Raw genomic sequence first — 20,511 nt, forward strand, 5'->3', positions numbered from 1 at the left:
CTGGTCCTCAGCACAGTTTTTGCCAGTTAGGCAGATACATGTTGGATATGCTAATGGTATGGCTAATAGAATAGTATTTTACTATATTTTTTTGATCTTAAATCTCATATTTCCCCTCTTATCAATGACATACATAAACATGTTAACCAAATAATAAAAATTAGATCATAGAACCAAAAATAATAGCTTTTTTCCTCAAACATATTTTTATTTAACTTTATGTATGCAAAGCAGAGGAAAAAAATGAAAATTAATATATTACACAATTAAATAAGAGGGAGTACACAAGAGCAGTTCACAAACACATGACTACAAATAGGCCTAATACAGACAAACACCCAGGAGGCAAATTGTTAAAGCCAACTTAGAAGGCCAGATATCCTTATAATGCCATAAAATGTCATTTTTTCATTCATTAATAGGGAATTTTTCAATCATTAATAGTAAATAAATATAACGTTTTTAAGACGATTATTATGTGCTATTTATTTGGGGGGGGGGTGCCCTTTTTCAGTTTCAGCACATGCCCCTCAAAAGGTCTGTGCACGGCCCTGCTCTAGCATCATAAATGTAGTTCCCTTTCAATACGGTTCACTTCGCATTGCGTCAGTTAGCTGACGCTATGGGGGAAACTCCTGTTTACTCCGTGACTGAAGCCTATTGGTTAACGTCTGTACAAAGTACAGACCAATGACGTTTGAACCCGCGCGCGGGAGGAACGCGTCCCTATATAAGCGCGGTTCAATCGTCAGGAGCTCATTATTTTCTCCTTCAGCGCGAACCTCTCGCTGCTCCGAAGAAAAGAAGAAGCCTTACCTCGCCGTCGACAAAAGCCCTGCAGCGGAGTCCAGGCCTAGCGTCTTCCCCTGCCGTTTTCCGGCTGAGAACCGAAGATAGCAGAGTCCAGGTCTAGCGTCTTCCCCTGCCGCTTTCCGGCCGAGAACCGAAGATAGCCTTCGCTTGCCGTGGTACGAGCCCTGTGCAGCGGACACGCCTGACGAGGTCTCCCCTGCGGCCGCCCGGTAAGATCAATATTTTTAATATAAAGCTATAAGCTAAAAGAGCAGGCGCTGTTGTAATAGCGTCCAGCACAGCGGCTCGGTGAGCCTCTCTGCTATGAATTTCCTCCGAGCGCGTTACCGGTCTGGCACCTCCCACGCCGGGACCGCGCTTATGCTTTGGTTGTCTTATCCATGTTTCGTGCTCCCCCTGCTGTTCCTCTCTCGCCGGGATGAACACACGGCGAGCCATGAGACTAGATGGATGCATAGACAAGCACACACGGACTAACCCCCCCTGTGTTCTGTCACACCGCAACCGTTGATGCTTACAGAGTCCCTTCGCTCCTCTCAAATTCAGTGGCGAGATCTCTGGCACATATATTAATCCCCCGAGTGCATCGGGTGATACCGTCACGACGCATGGCTGTTCTGTCTGTGTTGCTGCTCCCCTCTGCCGTTCCTCTCTTGTTGAGATGAACAAGCGGGGAACCGTAGACCTGGATAGATGCATACGACAAGCAAACAAGGGCGGTCTGCCCCTGTCTCTGTCATAACACAGCCACTCGTGCTCCACGCTCGCGGAGTCCCTCGCTCCTTTCCCCACAGTGGTGAGGTCTCTTAACGGCTTAGCTAGCACGCGGTATTACGGCTCGCTGCCTCTAAATGCAGCTGTCCAGTGTTCAACGATTACAGAGCTTCATGCCCCTCCCCTCTGGAGCGGCGCGATCTCATTCGTCTGCTCGATAGGGCCGATTCGCCGCTATTGGAGCACCAAGAACACTCATTATAAGAGAGCTTCATGCCCCTCCCCTCCTGGAGCGGCACGATCTCATTCGTCTGCTCGATAAGGCGGACACGCCTCTATTGGAGCGCTAAAACACTTATTATAGAGCTTTACTGGCCTGAGCCGATCTCACTTCAGATAGCTCATTTTTCGTCTGCCTGGTAATTTCTCTCTGGTTTAGACGGAATCAGAGGCAGAACGAATTTGTTTATAATATACTGAGGCCCGAATACCTCCCTTTATTCAGTCCCGTCCTATATCAGTGCGCTGAATATTGGTACATTCTTATATATATATATATACCCGGTTTTTCTGCCCTTTTAATAAACGGCAAAACCGCGGGCCTCACGGCAGACTTCCTCTCTGCGATGGGTTCAGTCTGACATTAAACCACCTAGACATACTGCTCTGCTCCGTGAGCCGTTCGGTCACCGTCACTACTGAGGCTTGTGCACCTGAACGGCTGAGCTCTGGTCTCCGCAGCACAGCTGCATCTACAGAGAACGAAACTGTCTGGGAGAAAAGGGGTTATGTCGCGCCTTGGCTGGACTGCCCTGAAATGTTTTCTGTGTGCTGTTTATCCAAACATACTGTGTAATACTGTCGGCTATGCGACCTCACTATAGTGGCGAACGGTATTTAATTCCTCTAAAAAGAGTAATTTCCGTGCTTACTATACTGTGTATTGACACCCACGGTTGTACGGTGTCTCTAAACACTTTATCGCCTTACTGACAAGCAATCAGTAACACGCACACACGGTCCGCTGTCCATAATTCTATCGACGCTAGCCGAAAACACCCCGGTTTGGCCATATACTGTGTATTGACACCCCACGACTGTACGGTGTCTCTAACACCTTTCTGCCAAATTCGCTCGCAGCCCACCTCAGTTTCTCCGCTACGATGCTGATGGCGCAAACGAGCACGGTCTTACGGCTGTTATTCTCTCTTCCTAGAGGAAGGACAGCCTCAGACTTTTGCATGGCTCCAAGCGTTTGAATCGCGCCCTCTCCGGACGGCCACTCAAAGGCTTACAGCCAAGCGGTTTATGACGTTTTTCGGCCATATAGCTGATTTATATTAGCGGATCCGAAGACGCTCACACCTCCGCTCCAATACTCGGAGATATTAAGGGTAATATCAACCTCAAGTGAGCTTGCTACCCGCCACAATAAGTTTCAAAGCTTAAAGCGCGCGCACAGTCAGACGCGCGCGGCATCTCGTTTAAGACGGGCACACGTACCCCTCTAACGAGCCTCAGAAAGCTGAATATCGTGGCATTCTGTTCATAAGTCCACTTCAGTTTGACTAAGCAAAGGTCCCGCCCCGAGCTGACGGCCGGGAAGCTTGCTTAAGTTACACACGGCTGCATGAAGTGCTGTCATTACGAGCTAGCCCAGCATTTGCTGTGGGTTGAACACGCTTTACGACGGCAATCAGCCTTCGGCGCGTGGAACGCCGTTTGTCTCATATAAATCACCTTGTACTGTGAATACGGTACATTAAGAGGATGATTTAGCACTGCAGCACTCTCGACCGTGTTATTGTGATAATGCGGTCGGACAATCTACGGTGGTTTCATTATTTACCGAACCAGACTGAGATCTCGCCCCCTGAACAAGCTGACGAGTCATCTCCTTTATAAACTCATTGCATCGCTTTATAAGCTATGTTCAATCAGAGTGATACGCATCTCATGCTTAAACTACCAATATTAACCCATTACGATGGGCGTGCGGAGATGGCATCCGTGGGACACGACCTACATTACGTGCCTTATGACACATTGACACAAGCTGCTAGGACCCCTTTCACGAGGCGTCCTTATGCAAAGTCTGATCCATTCTGTCTAGTGACATTTGAAAGTCAAAACCCCCCGCGAATCGCCGGGGGAACACTTTTCTCCTCACTACAGAGGCACGGCGGCTCTCTCCCCTACCTATATCTATGTGGCCGTGATAACAGCGAACCACGCTTTTACGACCGACCATTCATTTAATTCACAAGCCTGTCATCTCTCAGATGCGGACGGCGGCGGTAACAGCGAACCATGCTTTTACGGCTGGCCATTCACTTTATTCATAAGCCTGTCATTTCTCAGATGCGGACGGTGCCCGAGGCACAGCGCTCTGGAACTGTCCAAGGTCCTGTATGACACATACGTCTGACGTACATCAGACGATCAGCTGTTTATCTGCGTCACAGATCACTCACTAGAGCACCTGTCAATACAGGCTATTTATGGATCGTTGACGTTATCACCTCCCGTGACAATTATGCTCACTTGTCTTAGAGCATGGGCATGGTCTTAGAGGTTTCTCATTTGACAATTGTGACACGGCCGGCTGGTCCCCGCCGTCCACGTTGTCAGTTTACAGCTTCGACATCCCTGCTTCGCGCACTACTGAGGTTTGTTGCATTAAAGGTGCGCCCATTAGCTCACCTGTATGCACGATATGGGTTTTAATTATATGCGTCCACCGTGCGCTTAGAGAAGCTCACATGTACACGCTATAACATTTTGGTATACAATAAGATGCGCTTGGGAAAGCTCACCTGTATACACAGCTGTGTTATGCTTTGTGACACATACATTGTTGTTCATCTGTGTACGTTCACGGTGCGTTGGGTGCCCACCGTTACGTTCATCAATCATATCTGTACACATTCACGGCGCGTTGTGTGCACTGATTTATCTATACGCATTCACGGTGCACTGAAGAGTTCACCCGTGTGCGCACAATTTATTATCAGAACACATGACGGCACGCTCGAGAATCTTGCCGGCCTGTGCATTATAACACTCTGATTCATCTATATGCATTCACGATGTATTCAAGTGTTCACCTGTGCCCGTGCAATTTATAGTCAATACACATTTACGGCGCGCTTGGAAAGCTCACCGATCTGTGCACTATAATACTACCTATATGCATCCCGATGCGCTCGAGGGTGCACCGGGGTTCACACTATTGTGGTATCTGTATAATCCCACGCTACGAACCGTTCTGCCGCATATTATAGTCAGATCGGCCGTTCGTGAGCTTCGCAGATCACTCACTACGTATGTCTGTTGCTAACAGTGGTTATTTAGATGGATCGTTGAAACCATCGCACTGGCTCACGCCCCTCTATGAGCTATGTCCTATATAGAGCCCACTCTGTGCGAGTTTGGCTTCTTCATGAACTTGGTCTACAGGGGTATCTATATCTATATTTAATATCTGCTACGCGGCCGGCTGGTCTTCGCCGTCTACGTTGTCAGATTGTACAGCTTAGACGTCCCTGCCCTACGAGCGCAGGTTCTCTCGGCTCAATCATGCACGCTCATGCGTTTTATGTGTACACCACGGTGCGCTCAGCGAGCTCACCAACGTGACTCTGAATTTACTTATCTCGCACAGCCGCGGCGCGTACCTCGCCGTCTTGTGCTATGTTATGTGCCCCCGGTGCGTTTAAAACCCCACCGTGTGCGCGTCAACAATTTATATGGTGCTTACACATTTGCTTTTAAAGCTGTGAATATGCCGGGTATAGGGCCACACGCAGTGTCTCTCCGGTAAGGCACTTCAGTACGTTGTGTATGCACGGCGTGATGGGATTACGTTCCCCCATAGCGTCAGCTAACTGACGCAATGCGAAGTGAACCGTATTGAAAGGGAACGCTTAGGTTACTCACGTAACCCCGGTTCCCTGAAATAACGGGAACGAAGCATTGCGTCTCTTGCCGTGCTACAAACGTCTACGCAGCGAGTGTTATTCGGCTGCGCGCTTCAGTCGAATAATAATGAGCTCCTGACGATTGAACCGCGCTTATATAGGGACGCGTTCCTCCCGCGCGCGGGTTCAAACGTCATTGGTCTGTACTTTGTACAGACGTTAACCAATAGGCTTCAGTCACGGAGTAAACAGGAGTTTCCCCCATAGCGTCAGCTAACTGACGCAATGCTTCGTTCCCGTTATTTCAGGGAACCGGGGTTACGTGAGTAACCTAAGCGTATTTTGTGAGTCCAGAGTGCGCTCATACGTCATTGTCACTCGACTCACGTCACAACAAGAGACAGTCTCACGAAACAAAATCAAGATTAAATAATGCAGTAACGCAGCCTGCTTAACTCTTTCACTGCCAGCGTTTTTAAAAAAAGTTTAATGTCTTCCAGAAAATGTTCTTCTTCAAATATATAAACATACAATATACCAAATGAAAGAACAGACCCTCTGCTTTCAAAAAAAAAAAAAAACGTTTCATCCTACCTTCAGTGGTTCTTTTGTAATCAGCTTTTGAATATGGGTAGGTTTCTGCAAAAACACCACATTTTGAGCAAAAAGCAGAGATAATTCCATTTTTGTGACTGACTTTTCATAGAGATCCAATTCAGAGCGATCTTTAAAACAGACACGGACATGCAGCAGCTTGCCATAGGGCAATACTTCCGGGTTTAAAAAGTTGCGGAAGGGCGCCACCTAGTGGATAATAGCGGTATTGCGGAAAGACGGAAAAACTCGTCATTGGCGAGGAAGTGTTTTCTCTTGATTGACGAGATATCTCGTCAATGGCGGGGAAAGAGTTAAGGGGATCACACACCCCGCGCCATTCTAAAAAAAACGAACACATTGTTTTCTATGAATATACGCACACCGGCTCAGCTGTGACTCAGGAAGTTGCTCAAATCCCTGTCGCGCCACACAGCGCCACTCACATAGTTTAACATTAAATAACATCATATTTGTCCCAAATCATTAACGATTAACATTGGCTGCTAACGTATATTTTGCATTTTTAAGTAGACGTTATCTGACGAAGTTCGCGCTATTTAATGTGCCCTTCCGGTTTACAATACCTCCGAGTTGTCCTAGACGCGACTCGACGCAGCGCGACGCTGAGCTGCGCGGCCGGTGTGCGATCCCCTTTAGGGGTAGTAACAGTAATCTAATTACTGGTTTTGCAGTTGTAATCCCTTACTTTACTCGTTACTTGAAAAAAGTAATCGGATTACAGGAACGTTACTTCTAACGCGTTACTGTCCATCATTGGCCTGGAATAAGCACATTTAAAGCAAAAGTATTTGATGAATGCAAAATACGTGCCGAGAGCATTCGGTTAATATTATCTTATTTTTGACGAACTGCTTTTGCATCTGAACTCCTAAATTGGTTTCTAAATAGAACAACGACAGACTTTTTGACAATAAAAAACAAAAAACAAATGGCCATCAAAAATATCTGTCCTTTCATCCAACGGCTCATACCTGCACTGTTAGAAAAAAATGGTCAAAATATGTACCCTAGCTTTACCAATATGTACCTCTGAGGTATATGAAATCCTAAGGTGCAAAGCTGTACATTTCGAAAAGGTACAGTCCCAGTAAATGTTCTTTCTGACAGTGTACCTTGATTCTTTATGACAATAAAATTATAGCTACATTCATATTTTTGGAAAATCATATAGGAACTTACAAACTCCATAGGAACAAGCCTGTACAGTGATGCAAAAGCTTTTCAAAAACAGGACAAAAACATGTATATATATATATATATATATATATATATATATATATATATATATATATATATATATATATATATATATATATATATATATATATATATAAACACTGTATATCATGCCAGCAGAATGCAACCAGATAATAATGTAATTAATTTAGCTTTAGATTGGCCTTGTATCCAAAAGCTGCTCAATTACCCAGCATACCAATGAGCACCACCATCTAACCACAGCCTAGAGGAAGCACTGCCCTAACCATCTGTCTTCATCATTAATCCAGTGTTAAAAGGATTGACTGCAGGCTCATTTCCTTCTCCAAATATTTTTTACCTGCGTGGAGTTGTTCCAGAGCAGCACTCTTCCCAATTGATATTCCTTTCAGCATTACCGCAATCCTGGCACTGAGACACACGCTGTCATAAATTGAAAAAGGAAATGTGTGTGGGGGGGTATTTTGGGGTTTCTGCCCAGCCAGCCAATTACTAAAGAGATCACCCTATCACAGTGAATTTCAATTACAGTCTCATGGTATTGAGATCAACGTTCATCCATTCCTGTTCATCACACACAGTGGAAAGCAGGCAAATCGTTTCTCTTATCAGTCCGATGAATATTTATAATGACATGTATCCAGCTTCTCACTTAGCTATGAGAATAGTGAATAAAATCAATGCTGTTAAAATTGTTAAATGGGTGTGACGTAGCCTTGCCACATCTCTCAACAGAGATGAGAGACTCGGCCATGCTTTAACTGGTTATATTCCAACAGGGGAGTTTTAAAAGCCTTTAAAAGGGAGCTTGTATATGCCAGAAAGCATTATGCTTGTTCGAATTACTTTGGCATCATTTTGCTCCCATACAATCAGTTCAAAGACACTGCTGGACATGTACAGTGTGAATCACGTCAACCTTCTCATGAAGTACACAAACCAAAACACTGGAGTGGCACTTGTGTGACAACCTAATTGTAAACCAAAATGTACTGTACTGTATGTAAACTATTCCTGAAAGGTTATTGTGAATGCCTGCTACAGGTTTGGGTCTTTTTTCATCAGAATACAATGGTTTGTTTATTTGTTTCATTAGAGGACCAGTACAAAGTCTTTGATGTTGAGTCTTCAACACATTTACAGACTGAATCCTTTGAAGCCTCACAGTAATTGAGTCCAATGGGAATCTTCCTCAGCTCGGTCTGACAACGTATGATGAGATATTGAGCCAAAAATACACTGTAGCAAAACAGTGATGCAGGTGAAACTGTCTGGAGCCAGAAAGCATGACAGATTACTCTGTGACTTAACCCACTTAAAGAAGATTCCTCAGGCAATTATAGCAGGTTGAGAGTTTGATGGGTGCAAAAATGCAGGCTGCATTGAACTTCCACCCTTCTTTGAGTGAATGAATAAACTCCCTGGCACAGATAATGTTTGGATGACTCTTTGGGTGATACATGAATGCTACTTTTTGAATGCTACATGATGCATTTAAAATGCTATTTACTCTGGGAAAGTTAGAATTATTGTGAATCTAAAATAAATGCTGAAAGATATTTACTGGCATTGCTTTTAAAGGGGGGGTTTAATGGTATTTCAAGCATTCTGACTTATTAACACAGTTATAGAGTTGTTTCCTCATGCTAAATGTAGGCAAAGTGTCAAAAATGCAGTTGGGCGTGTTTCAGAGTATTTCTGTGCCGAATGCACTTCGCCAGGGTTCGTACAAGTTTCGGCTAATTTTTTTCGATTACGGTTCTAACTGACGTTTCAGGGGTTTTCGATACGTATCACTTCTTTATATGGGCTTCCGCCGGAAAACTTCCCCTGGAAAACCCCGCCCAGCCGTCAGTCAGCGGGAGACGCTAGAGCTTGCTAACAGCTTATCACGCCACTCAGCTTTGTTTAATTTCAAAAGTCAACAATGGCACAACAAGAAGTGTGTTTTTGGATGTAAGGAGAAGACATCCAGCCTTATGGAAACAATGGATATAGTTTATTATCCGGATTAGCAGCGGAGTTTTGCGTGTGTGTGTTTGATGCGGTGGATTTTCATGACGAGTTACACGCGGTAAGTAAGACTTCTGTCTTATGTTGGAAATAGGCGCGTGTATATTATATAAATGACACGAACATGTAGTGAATCATAAGTTAAAACAGTGTTGTATAGTGTTGCATGACTCGTACTCGCTCCTCCCGTGTTATAACTCCTCCTTCTTCATTTTTTCGTACGTTATCGGAAAGATTCGGTAAAGCTAATCTTTCTTTTATAAATCTGATTAAACTAAAGACTCTTCAGAGATATAAAGGATGTCATACTACTCCATAGGTACTCCAGATTAATATCAGAAATGCAGAAACAGCGTGTTACGTGAGCTTTAAAAAAAACTTAGTAGTTAAGTGGCAGGGTTCAATTCCAGCTGTACAAAATAATGCAAATTGTCAAAAATTTTAGTTAAATATTTTATCATTTAATTTAAAGAAGTTACATTCAGTGAAGACCATAAAGGAATATTCACATTACTGGTTAAAATAATATGGGTTTTTCATTGGATAATTCTACATTATGTGTTATGTCCAATATTTATCAAGGGTTAAAAATAACCCAGCAGAATTTACAGTGAATGTATTGTAAACAATCATCAACAAAATTAGCCGTAGCTGTTTTGGTAACTAACTTCAGACCTTACAGTAAACACATATGGCAGCCAAGATGAAGCTTAAAGAGATTGTTCATACTGACACTGTTTTTTTTCACACTTTCTTCAATAGAGCACAAAAGCAGAACATCTGAAGAATTCTAATGGCTTCTTTTTCATGCAGTTACAAAGAATTATAACTGAGGCTTTCAACCCTTACAAAAGATGTAGAAGCAACACATATTTACACGTACTGTACTTAGTGAATTGGCTGATTCAATTTCAGCAAAATGGGTCAAATGAGTCATTAACTAAATTGATCTGATTTTTAAGTTCAGCTTAAAAGTTCAGAGATTGGGTAACACTGTATTTTACGGTGTCCTTGTTACAGTGTTATTATACATTTATGTACTGAGTAATAATGATTAATAACATGTTCTTATTATACTGTAGGGTCAAGGTTGGGTTAGTTGCATGTAATATGCATAATTGCTATTATCTTTTATCATGTTTTCAAAAGACTTGAAATACAGTATAGCATGCAAATAAAATGGATCACCTTTAAGACACTTCTATGGTGGGCTTTTGCTTTATTGAAAGAAAATGCTTTAAAAAGTATTATGCATTCTCTTTGCGTGTTTACATTATTATACATTTATTACATAAAGGAATTATATTTCACTTATACCATTGCCACACAATGTGCTAATACAACCCAGTCTCAAGGCAAGTCGTGTCATAGTAACAAAAATTTTGATTAATTTATTTCCGCTGTTTTTCGTGTCTCTGGAGACGAATGTCTTTTTCGTCCTTCCCAGCACGAATTTCTATCAATGGCTGTTCGTGTCTGTGGCACGACTTTCTTTATCGTGTCATTTTATATGTTGTTTTCTCATCGTTGTTTTCTATTTTTTGACCATTGTCGCTTGGGGTTTGGTTAGAATCACTTTCTGCGACTTCCTAACCCAAACCCCAACTCTAATCCCAACCCCAGGCGAGAATAGTTTTAAAAGCGAACGAAAAACATGTAGAAACCAATACATAAAATTACATCCTAATGCAAACCCGAATCTAACCCTAACCCCAAGCGACAATGATTTAAAAATAGGAAACAACGATGAGAAAATAAAATATAAAATGACACGATAAAGAAAGTCGTGCCACAGACACGAACAGCCATTGATAGAAATTTGTGCTGGGAAGGACGGAAAAGACATTCGTCTCCAGAGACATGCAAAACGGCGGAAATTTGTGTCATCAAACACGAATAAATGAATCAAAATTTTCGTTACTATAACACGACTTGCCTTGAGACTGTGTTGGCTAATTGTGACAATAAAGTTGACTTTGACTGGTTATCATTAATAATTTAAAAAAATAGACAAATTCTTAAATGCTTCCTTATTTGTAAGTCACTTTAGATCAAAGCATGTTATGTATGAATAATGAATAAATGTAAATTAGGAATGCACCCATACAAAATTTTTGCCAATATCAATATTCGATTACAATGAATGACATCTACCGATGCCATTAGAAACTGACTTTTGCTTTTACACCTTGTTTCAGAGTATTATAATATAAATATATAATATAACATAATATAATTAGGGATGCACCGATTGTTTGGCAACCGAAATTATTCTGCTGAAAAAAACTAACAACTAAGAGACTAAATAAATTTTACAGAACAATGAGGTCTTTGATGACGCCATCAAATAGCAACCAGTGCAGACTGAGAGCCGCACAAATGCAGCAAATATTGGTAAAAGCATTTTAAAGTGTCAGAAAAAGACGAGAAAACATACAGCACTAAGTTACAAGTTTCCTTTATAATTTAAAATCAACACATCATTAACACCATGCTGCGTATGAGAAAAGACATGGTGACAGAGCCGGGGCCAGACCATAACTAACAGGGGGGCATTTGGCTTACAACGGGGGGGGCACGCAATAGCAACAATAACTTGCAAAAACAAGACATTAAAACAACAAATACAGTGCAAGCACACACTCATACAACTGGTACAGACTGTCAGCTCATTTCCCGTATAAAGTGCAAAAGACCACAAACTATGCGCAAAACTATTGAACTTCGACCGCGGCGTGAGCGCAAGCTGAGCTCCGCTGCGCTCGCGCTTTGCTCGACGCAACAACAAACCGCACTCGCACGGCGCAAGCCATTGAAATGAATGGGTTTCTTAGCGCAGCGCACACAGCGTCCTAGCTTCAAAAAAGCCGCTTTACCATAATCACGTCGTAATGCTGTTAACGGTCTATAGCCACACTTCACATTTAAGCTTACGTAATTTAAAACAACGCTAACTTACCTTTAAAATAGTTGAAGACGGCGTGTACGAACATTAAACTTCCTTAAAACAGTGTCCTGTAGATTTGTAAATTCCACCTCGACCTCTAATCTCTGAGTTTGAGCCAGTCTGTGTTTGCATGAAGATGAAGCAGGCGGTGCTGGTTCGTTCTAAATGTTCTAATATCCATATTTTACACAATCCATAAAATGCAGCGAAAAAACACGTTGCTAGTATCAAGTCACAAATATGCTAATGACGGGTGAGAATCCAATCAGAGAAACTGGTCTATTTTAATTAAAGAAAACATATATCAACTATATTTTCCTCATTTGAATACATTACAAGTCATGAAACATTCAATGTTTAATTTATTTTAATTATTCTTGATATATATTAAATTAATAAAAAACTTTGTAGGGGGCACAACAACCTGTTTGGGGGGCACTGCCCGCGAATGCCCCCCCCCCCCCTTGACGCCGGCCCTGTATGGTGACGATCCTAGGTATCTGCTTAATGCACAAGCATGAAGAACCAGACACTTTATCTCTTCATCTCATGTCATAGATGAGAAGAGAAACAAAGAAGAGCGTCAGCAGTATGTAATAAAAACTTCCTAGAACCAGTAAAGTCCTAAAATGACAAACATGCTTATATTAAACAAGAAATAAAACGCAAATTAAAAAATTAACATCTAATCAGAGAAATTAGCAGGTGTAAAAGGCCCTATAATGACTGCTGGAATGTAAAAACAAATATTGTTAAATAATGTGAAATAAATATAGTAAAAAGGAAATTCTGGAAATGCAACTTGTGCAATGGTGAGAAAATTGGCCAAGTAATTAGGAAAATGAAAAAAACAGTTTGGTGTTCGGCCTTTCGAGCTGAGTCTTTCATTTTGTTTGGCTTCAGCCAAGAATATTCCTTTCGGTGCATCTCTAAATATAATTTAAACTGACCAGTACATACAGTCAATTTCTCTTCTTTTGTGCTCTGTGAAAATAACAATATGGAGTAAATTACTCCTCAATCTTCTACAAAAGCAACTATTAATGAAAAAAACATTAAATTCTGAATATAATCAAATTTAAAAAGCTGGAAGAATTTGTTTCTCATCTTTCTGTACCAGCAGGAGTCAAATGTGATGCCTTCAAATCAAATCTAAATGATTTATTCGATGTCTTATTTTAGTTCAATGCAGGCAAACATTAATGACATATTGAGCACAGTACTGAACTACGTGCATCTTTGAATGATCTGAAGATTAATGTCGAGCGCTCCATCTGCGACGGTACGCATACGCCTGAATATTTTGTTTTTCAACAGAGCTGGCAAAAATAGCTTCTATAATGAAAGCGACTTCATTTATATGCTGCAGGATTTCAAAGCATAGGAAATCTATCAGAAAGCATTCACAGCATCTTTAATCATCTCATATCAAAAACATAACATTAATACGTGTTTTAATAATCCATTCAGTTGGATTGCCATTAGGGCCCTTAAGTTAGCACCGTACCAATATACTGCACATTCCCCAGAGACACAGCGAACTGATTAGAAATTGGAGCTAAACTGAGAGGTGGTAACAAGGTACTTGAATCCATGCTTAAAGAGCTTTTTAATAATGAATTAGGTTGTTGGATAGAGAACTGTCGAACACAATGGCAAAATTCACTGAGGATTGAAATGGTCATTGCATTGTGACATGGCAAACACGCAAGAGAGTTGTTACCTTGGTTTGAACTGTTTGAGGGGAAGCGGTCAGTTTTTTTGAGGGTTCTGAAGTGGACACGTTTGCTGGCTTGACTCTCGCCGTACAGACCAATGGACTGCACCTGAATGATGTAATCCGTCTCTTCCTCCAGGTCCCACAGCACGCAGGATCTACTGGTGGTGTTGACCTCTCTGATAAACCTCTGCATTTTGCCATCCATTCTCTGAAAGTTAAATCAAAACTAATGTTTCGTAGCTTATAGTCCATGTCTGCTGGCCATATATTCAAAATGCATTTAAATATTAAGAAAATACTTTGCACATGCATTTTAAATTTACAGTCTCTGTACCAGGAAAACAGAACATTCTGATGACTTTGCAGATTTTTATCTAAATAAATGTCAACTCGAATGAGGAAGTCCTAAAACTAGTAAATACAAAAACGATATCTCAATATGACTTCAATGTGTTTATCCAAAGCATCTGTCAAATGCATTAATGTAAAGACAAATTTTGCAACAATTGAAAAAAATGTGTTTAAGGGACCATGTAAAAAGTTAATGTTATGTATAAACCAACCTGATTTTGATTGGTCGCTGTGGTCAAACGTCATTTCATGAAGACAAGCAACATGATGTTGTTTTTACACCTCCTAAAGGGTGCTTCTTTAAAATGTAACTACAGGTCATAATTTGCTATAAGTTGTAACAACCTAATGGATCGATTTTTGAAGCTGGTCAGGCACAAGAATAGTTTTTTTTTGCATTGGATTGTAAGACTGTAGATCAGAAATAATGCTACTGTAAATAAAAAGCTCTTAACTGAACTTGACCTATTTTACTGACTATTGAATGCAGAGTTTTTTTTACAGTAATTTACAAACATTGCAATGTTTTCTTTGAAGACAATAAATAATCTTCTTGAAATCCTGAAGTCTTTTTAATATATGCTGCCTATTATTATGTACACTTAGTGTTGCATTTATCTCCACCACCTTTGATCATTAAAGCCTACATATACAGTAGATCTAAAGCACTTTCTTCTGCCCTTGGGCTGTAAGGCAGCCTACTTTAGGTGTGGGGGTGTCTGACGGAAGTTCTTGGCTAAATAAATAATACATTAATCCATGAACATCTCCTTCACATACCATTACAGACATGCAGACAACTTATTGCATAACATGCCTGACAGATACTTTTGTAACTGTTGAAATATAAAATGAGGCCATAAATAAATAGCTTCACAGTAATGTCAGTAAACAACAGTGCAATACGGATCTGACAGATTTACATTTTTGCACAAATCTTAGTCTACTGCCATATCATAACTACTGACAACAGTAAAATAAAGGTAGCACAGAGACATAAAAGCAGTGAGCCTTGTTTGAAGCCAATGTAAATGCCTATAAAGGCACACCCGTGAGTGACTGCCTCATTCTTTATTGATGCGTAAAAAGAATTGTTCTATAATAAAATAAAAAATGTCTCTATAATAAATTCAACCAATAGAAGAATGATTTAAAGGTTATATTTTTAGTCTTTTTCAGTGATTTGAATTTTAGTGTATAGATTTTGATATGCATTTGGCAGACACTTCTATCCAGTGTCGTACAATGCATTTCATGGTGCTTTTCCATTGCATAGTACCCCACAGTTTGGTTTGGGTCAGGTCGGGTCAGCTCACCTCACTTTGGCTTGGTTAGCTTTTCCATCGAGTTAAGTAACACTTCACAGTGGGAGGGATTTTAGGTGTGTTGTTATATTTGCGCTGCCTACTGCTGTGACATCATACAAGTGAGAGCGTTGTTGTACATTCCCATACATTTATATATTTCTCAGTCCGTCACAAAATTAAATTGACCACCACAAATAGATGTTTGCACATCGCATTTATCACTACCTCTGTGTCACATGACAGTTTCTGTACAAACACTTGTGGCGTCAGTCGATGCGCTCCGCTGAGTTGCATTTAAGCATATATGCCAACATGAGCGAATGTGCCGCCACAAACTGCAAATCTGGAAAAAAAGTGTTATGGTGTTCCTGATTCTCAGCCTTTGGATGTTTTCATCGCTGAAACAGAGTTTGGGAACTTATAGCAGAGCACAGATGACAACAGGTTTGCTTGAGACAGCACAAGCTAGCATGAAGGTAAAGCTAATCATTTACATTATAGTGACATTAAAATGACAATTCTCTCAGACCAATCAGTGATCTACAGTCACGTTTTGGTATCAGCTTGGTTCCCTTGGAACCCCGACCGAGGTGGTACTAAAAAAAGTATTGGGTACTACGTACTGCACCCAGTGGAACCGCTCACAAAAGTAAGCTGACCCAAACCGTGGGGTATTATGCAATGGAAAAGCGCCATAAGCATTTAATCAGTATGTGTGTTTCTTGGGAATTAAACTCATGACCTCTGTGCTGCTAACATTAGTGAGTAGTATTTTAAAAAGGTCATTTACCTGTTGGGAGATGGAAAAGCCAATTATGATGTCGCCTTCGGGTACATCCCAGGATACTGTTGCTGAATCAGCTCTCAGATGCATGACTGACACATTTACTGGAGCAGGTGGACGATCTGGAGCAAAACAAAATAAACAGTGATAACTATTTTGGAACCTTGATGTTAATCTACTGGGTTATATGTATTAACAAGTGCAATATTCAGTATGTACCTAAGTACTATAAGTACAGTAACTAAGTGAAAGTTAGAAATGCAATAGATCCATGTGTTCATCTACTGCTTGTTAGATGAATGTCCAAGCTATCTAGTGCGGAAGCAAAAAACACCCTATACAAGCTCCTAACAATCTGCAATCCATTATAGGGCTAAATGCAACTCACATATTTTATAATAATAATAATATAATAAGTTTATTTTATATAGCGCCTTTCTCAAACCCAAGGTCGCTTTACATTGAAATAGAAACACACAGTCAGATAAACATTACACATGAAACAAAGAAATTGAATACAACTAACAAAACAACAAACATTTAGTTAACAGACTATGAAATGTGTGGAGAGAAGTGTTCGTTAAACAGAAATGTCTTGAGATGGGTTTTAAAGAAAGGAAGAGAAGTACTGTCACGTAGAGGTTGTGGGAGGGAGTTCCAGAGTTTTGGTGCCTGGGCGCTGAAAGACCTACCACCAACGGTGGAAAGTCTAGTGCGGGGAATGAGAAGGAGGTTTTGGTCAGATGATCTGAGCAAGCGGGGGGGAGTGTAAGAAGTTAAGAGGTTGCAAATGTATGGAGGAGCAAGGTTATGGAGGGCTTTGAAGGTGAGTAGTAGTACTTTGTATTTGATCCGGGATGAAACTGGTAGCCAGTGAAGCTGATGGAGAATGGGGGTGATATGGGCAGATCTTTTTGTATGTGTAAGTAGCCTGGCTGCAGAGTTTTGAATATATTGCAATCTTTGAAGGGATTTGGTGGGGAGACCGAGGAAAAGTGAGTTACAGTAGTCTAAGCGGGACATGACGAAGGAGTGAACCAGGGTCTGTGCATCACTGACAGGAAGGAAGGGTCGAAGGCGGGCAATGTTACGGAGGTGAAAGAAGGCAGTTTTTGTGACTGATTTGATATGATGGTCAAAACTGAGAGTGGAGTCAAATGTAATCCCAAGGTTTTTGACAGTCGCGGTAGAGTGAACAGGTGAATCATCAATATTAAGGGTGAAGGTGTATGGTTTGGTGAGCATGCTTTTAGGGCCAACCAGCAGAATTGTTTAGTTTAAGAAAGTTGTTTTGCATCCATTTTTTTATCAGAAAGACAGTCAGTGAGTGAGTGCGGGGGGGGGATCAGAGGGTGAAGTGGTGGTAAGATACAGTTGAATGTCATCTGCATAGCAGTGGAAATTTAGACCGTGGCTGCGAATAATCTGACCAATAGGGAAGATGTATATGAGAAAAAGGAGTGGCCCGGAAACAGAACCCTGAGGGACACCACGAGTGACTGAGGACTGGGAAGACTTATGTGAACCAAGTGCAACAAATTGCTTCCTGTTTGTGAGGTATGATTGGAACCAATTTAGGGCTTTGCCAGAAACACCAATAGCAGACAGACGGGAGATTAAGACATTGTGATTTATTGTGTCAAATGCAGCACTAAGATCGAGAAGGATGAGAATATTAAGTGAGCCGGAGTCCACAGACAGAAGAAGATCGTTGACTATGCGTAGTAGGGCAGTCTCTGTGCTATGAAACGGTTTTATTAACGGTTTTTGAGTTTTATTAGCAGTGTATTTCCAATGCCCTCAGAATTTACTTGTTTAACAATAATTCAAAATCTGTGAGCCTTAATTCCCCAAGATGAACATGTTACATGTTATCTATCTTTATACATTATTATAGGGTGAAAGAGATAAAACATCTTTTGTTTCTATACTGTATACTTAACTGGTATATATTGTTATAACATTTATTGACATAACAATTCTACTCTTATCTTAGTGTAGAGAGACTATAATCTTACAGCCAAGATAAATTCTCTTAAGATGTCCTACTGTTAAAGCAATAACCCGGCAAGGTTAATTGTAAATAAAATTCCATGGACAAGTCATAAACTCCATTCACACAGACCTTTGGTCCCAGAAAATACACGTAAAATTGCCAGACAAGCGTCTGTGTGAACACAAACTCGTCCCGTTAATCTTCTGGGATTGTTGCAGGAAAAAGGACCTATACACAGAAAACCCTCTGTGTGAACAAGAAGCCGAAACAATGCCGTAATGGGCGTGTCGGAGTGAGGACGCGCGCTTCATCACAACAAAAGTTATGGTTCAGCTCCTTAAAACAAGAGATAACATGCATATAAACATTCACCCTGAGAAATGTTGCAAACTAGATTGAAGCAGTTATCAGGAAATGATAAATGAGACACATAAACAATGACGCACGTGCCGTAGTGAGGACGCGCGTGTCAGCAACATGAAGTTGGTTCAACTCTTTAAAATGAGGGATTTACAACATTCACGACGAGAAATGTCAGCAAACTGGACTGAAGCAGATATCAGGTAAGTTAGCTTGTCACTTACTATGTTGAAACGGAGATCATTCAGCAGTATAAAAGAATATCACGTCACATGCTCATTTGAGCTATAATAAACAAAAATTCCTGCGCCTCATCCCAACAAGATATATCGTTCAGCTGCTCAAAATGCGGGTTTTAAATGCAAATAAACAATCGCGATGAGAAATGTCTGAAAACTGGATTAAAGCAGAGATCAGGGAGCTCGTCAAATGTCCACTCAGAAGCTGAGATCATTCACCAGCAACCCAGTCTCACCCCATTTCGTCAATATTTGACGACACTTGACCATTCGTCAATATGTGACGCGGAGGGTATACCTTTCGCGTCATTTTTTGACGAACTGGGGACTTCAATACTATTACGTCCGTTGCATTCTCTTCTCCTATTTTCTTACCAATTTCGCGTCGGTTTAGGGTTAGATTTACATAATGACATCCCTACCCAAACCTAACTCTAACCCCAACGCCAGGTGACAACTGTTTCTAACCCCAACGCCAGGTGACAACTGTTTAATTTCGCGTACACTGTTTAATTTCGCGTACACGGTTTAATTTTGCGTAATCTAACGCTAAACCGACGCGAAATTGGTAAGAAAATAGGAGAAGAGAATGCAACGGACGTATTAGTATTGAAGTCCCCAGTTCGTCAAAAAATGACGCGAAAGGTATACCCTCCGCGTCACATATTGACGAATGGTCAAGTGTCGTCAAATATTGACGAAATGGGGTGAGACTGTGTTACAACCAGCATTAGAACGGCGAGTCACGCACTTCTTTATAATCTTATCATAAACCATAATGCACACCAGTGGTTTCTGGAGAGAGAAATAATAAATAATATGCAAACTTCAGACGCTGCGTAGTAGAGAGGGCGGGACTTTCAACAGGTCACGTGTCTTTCCGGGACCACAGATGCTGGCTAATCATGGCAGTGTGAATGAACAAAAAAATTTAAGGATCCCGGAATAATCCAGGATGCCTTTCCCGTGTATTTTCCGGTGTGTAAAAAGGGCTATAGATAAGCTATTACATTCCCATGAAACAAGCAACAATACACAGGTCTGAAATATATTACTGCACCGTTAGTATGGTTTCTTTTATACTGTCTTCATTGCTTGCCAAGAAAGCTTTCCAATCTGACCAATGAGACTAGAACTGTGGACCACCTACATTTATGAGACCAGAGGTTTGATCTCGTCTCTCTGGTTATCTGAGGTTCTGTAATAGAGCTCTATCGCTAAAGCAACCCCAGTGAAACCTTTTGAGATTTTAATTCAAATTCCTTAATTCTTAATGTTAGCATGCCTCTGGACAACATTTTAATGGGGATCTTAAAAAGCAGCCAAAAATGTTTGGGTCCATTATCCTGTTTGATTTATCGCCATATCACCACTTTTCAGTTATGAAACGAGTCACCATGCCCAAGAGAAAAAGCAAACTCTTTAAGTTGTGGTTTAAGTGCATTTACTTGATCACATGATTCTAATGTATTTGATTCTGTTTTTCAAGTTGCAATTAAGGATTGCTTTAC

General features: G+C 41.0%; 1 protein-coding gene across 2 annotated transcripts in view; it reads right to left on the minus strand.

Annotated features, from left to right (window-relative positions):
- Window positions 1-20,511, minus strand: part of fndc4a (fibronectin type III domain containing 4a) — a 48,814-nt gene that overhangs the window by 13,009 nt on the left and 15,294 nt on the right. For both annotated transcript variants that reach the window (XM_065257236.2, XM_065257235.2), the window contains exons 2-3: window positions 16,412-16,527; window positions 13,967-14,171 (exon numbers count right to left, since the gene is read on the minus strand). In XM_065257236.2, coding sequence (XP_065113308.1) covers window positions 13,967-14,171; window positions 16,412-16,527 — 321 coding nt within the window. The remainder of the gene's footprint in view (window positions 1-13,966; window positions 14,172-16,411; window positions 16,528-20,511) is intronic.

This window comes from Paramisgurnus dabryanus, chromosome 12 (genome assembly GCF_030506205.2).
Source record: "Paramisgurnus dabryanus chromosome 12, PD_genome_1.1, whole genome shotgun sequence".
NCBI lineage: Eukaryota > Metazoa > Chordata > Actinopteri > Cypriniformes > Cobitidae > Paramisgurnus > Paramisgurnus dabryanus.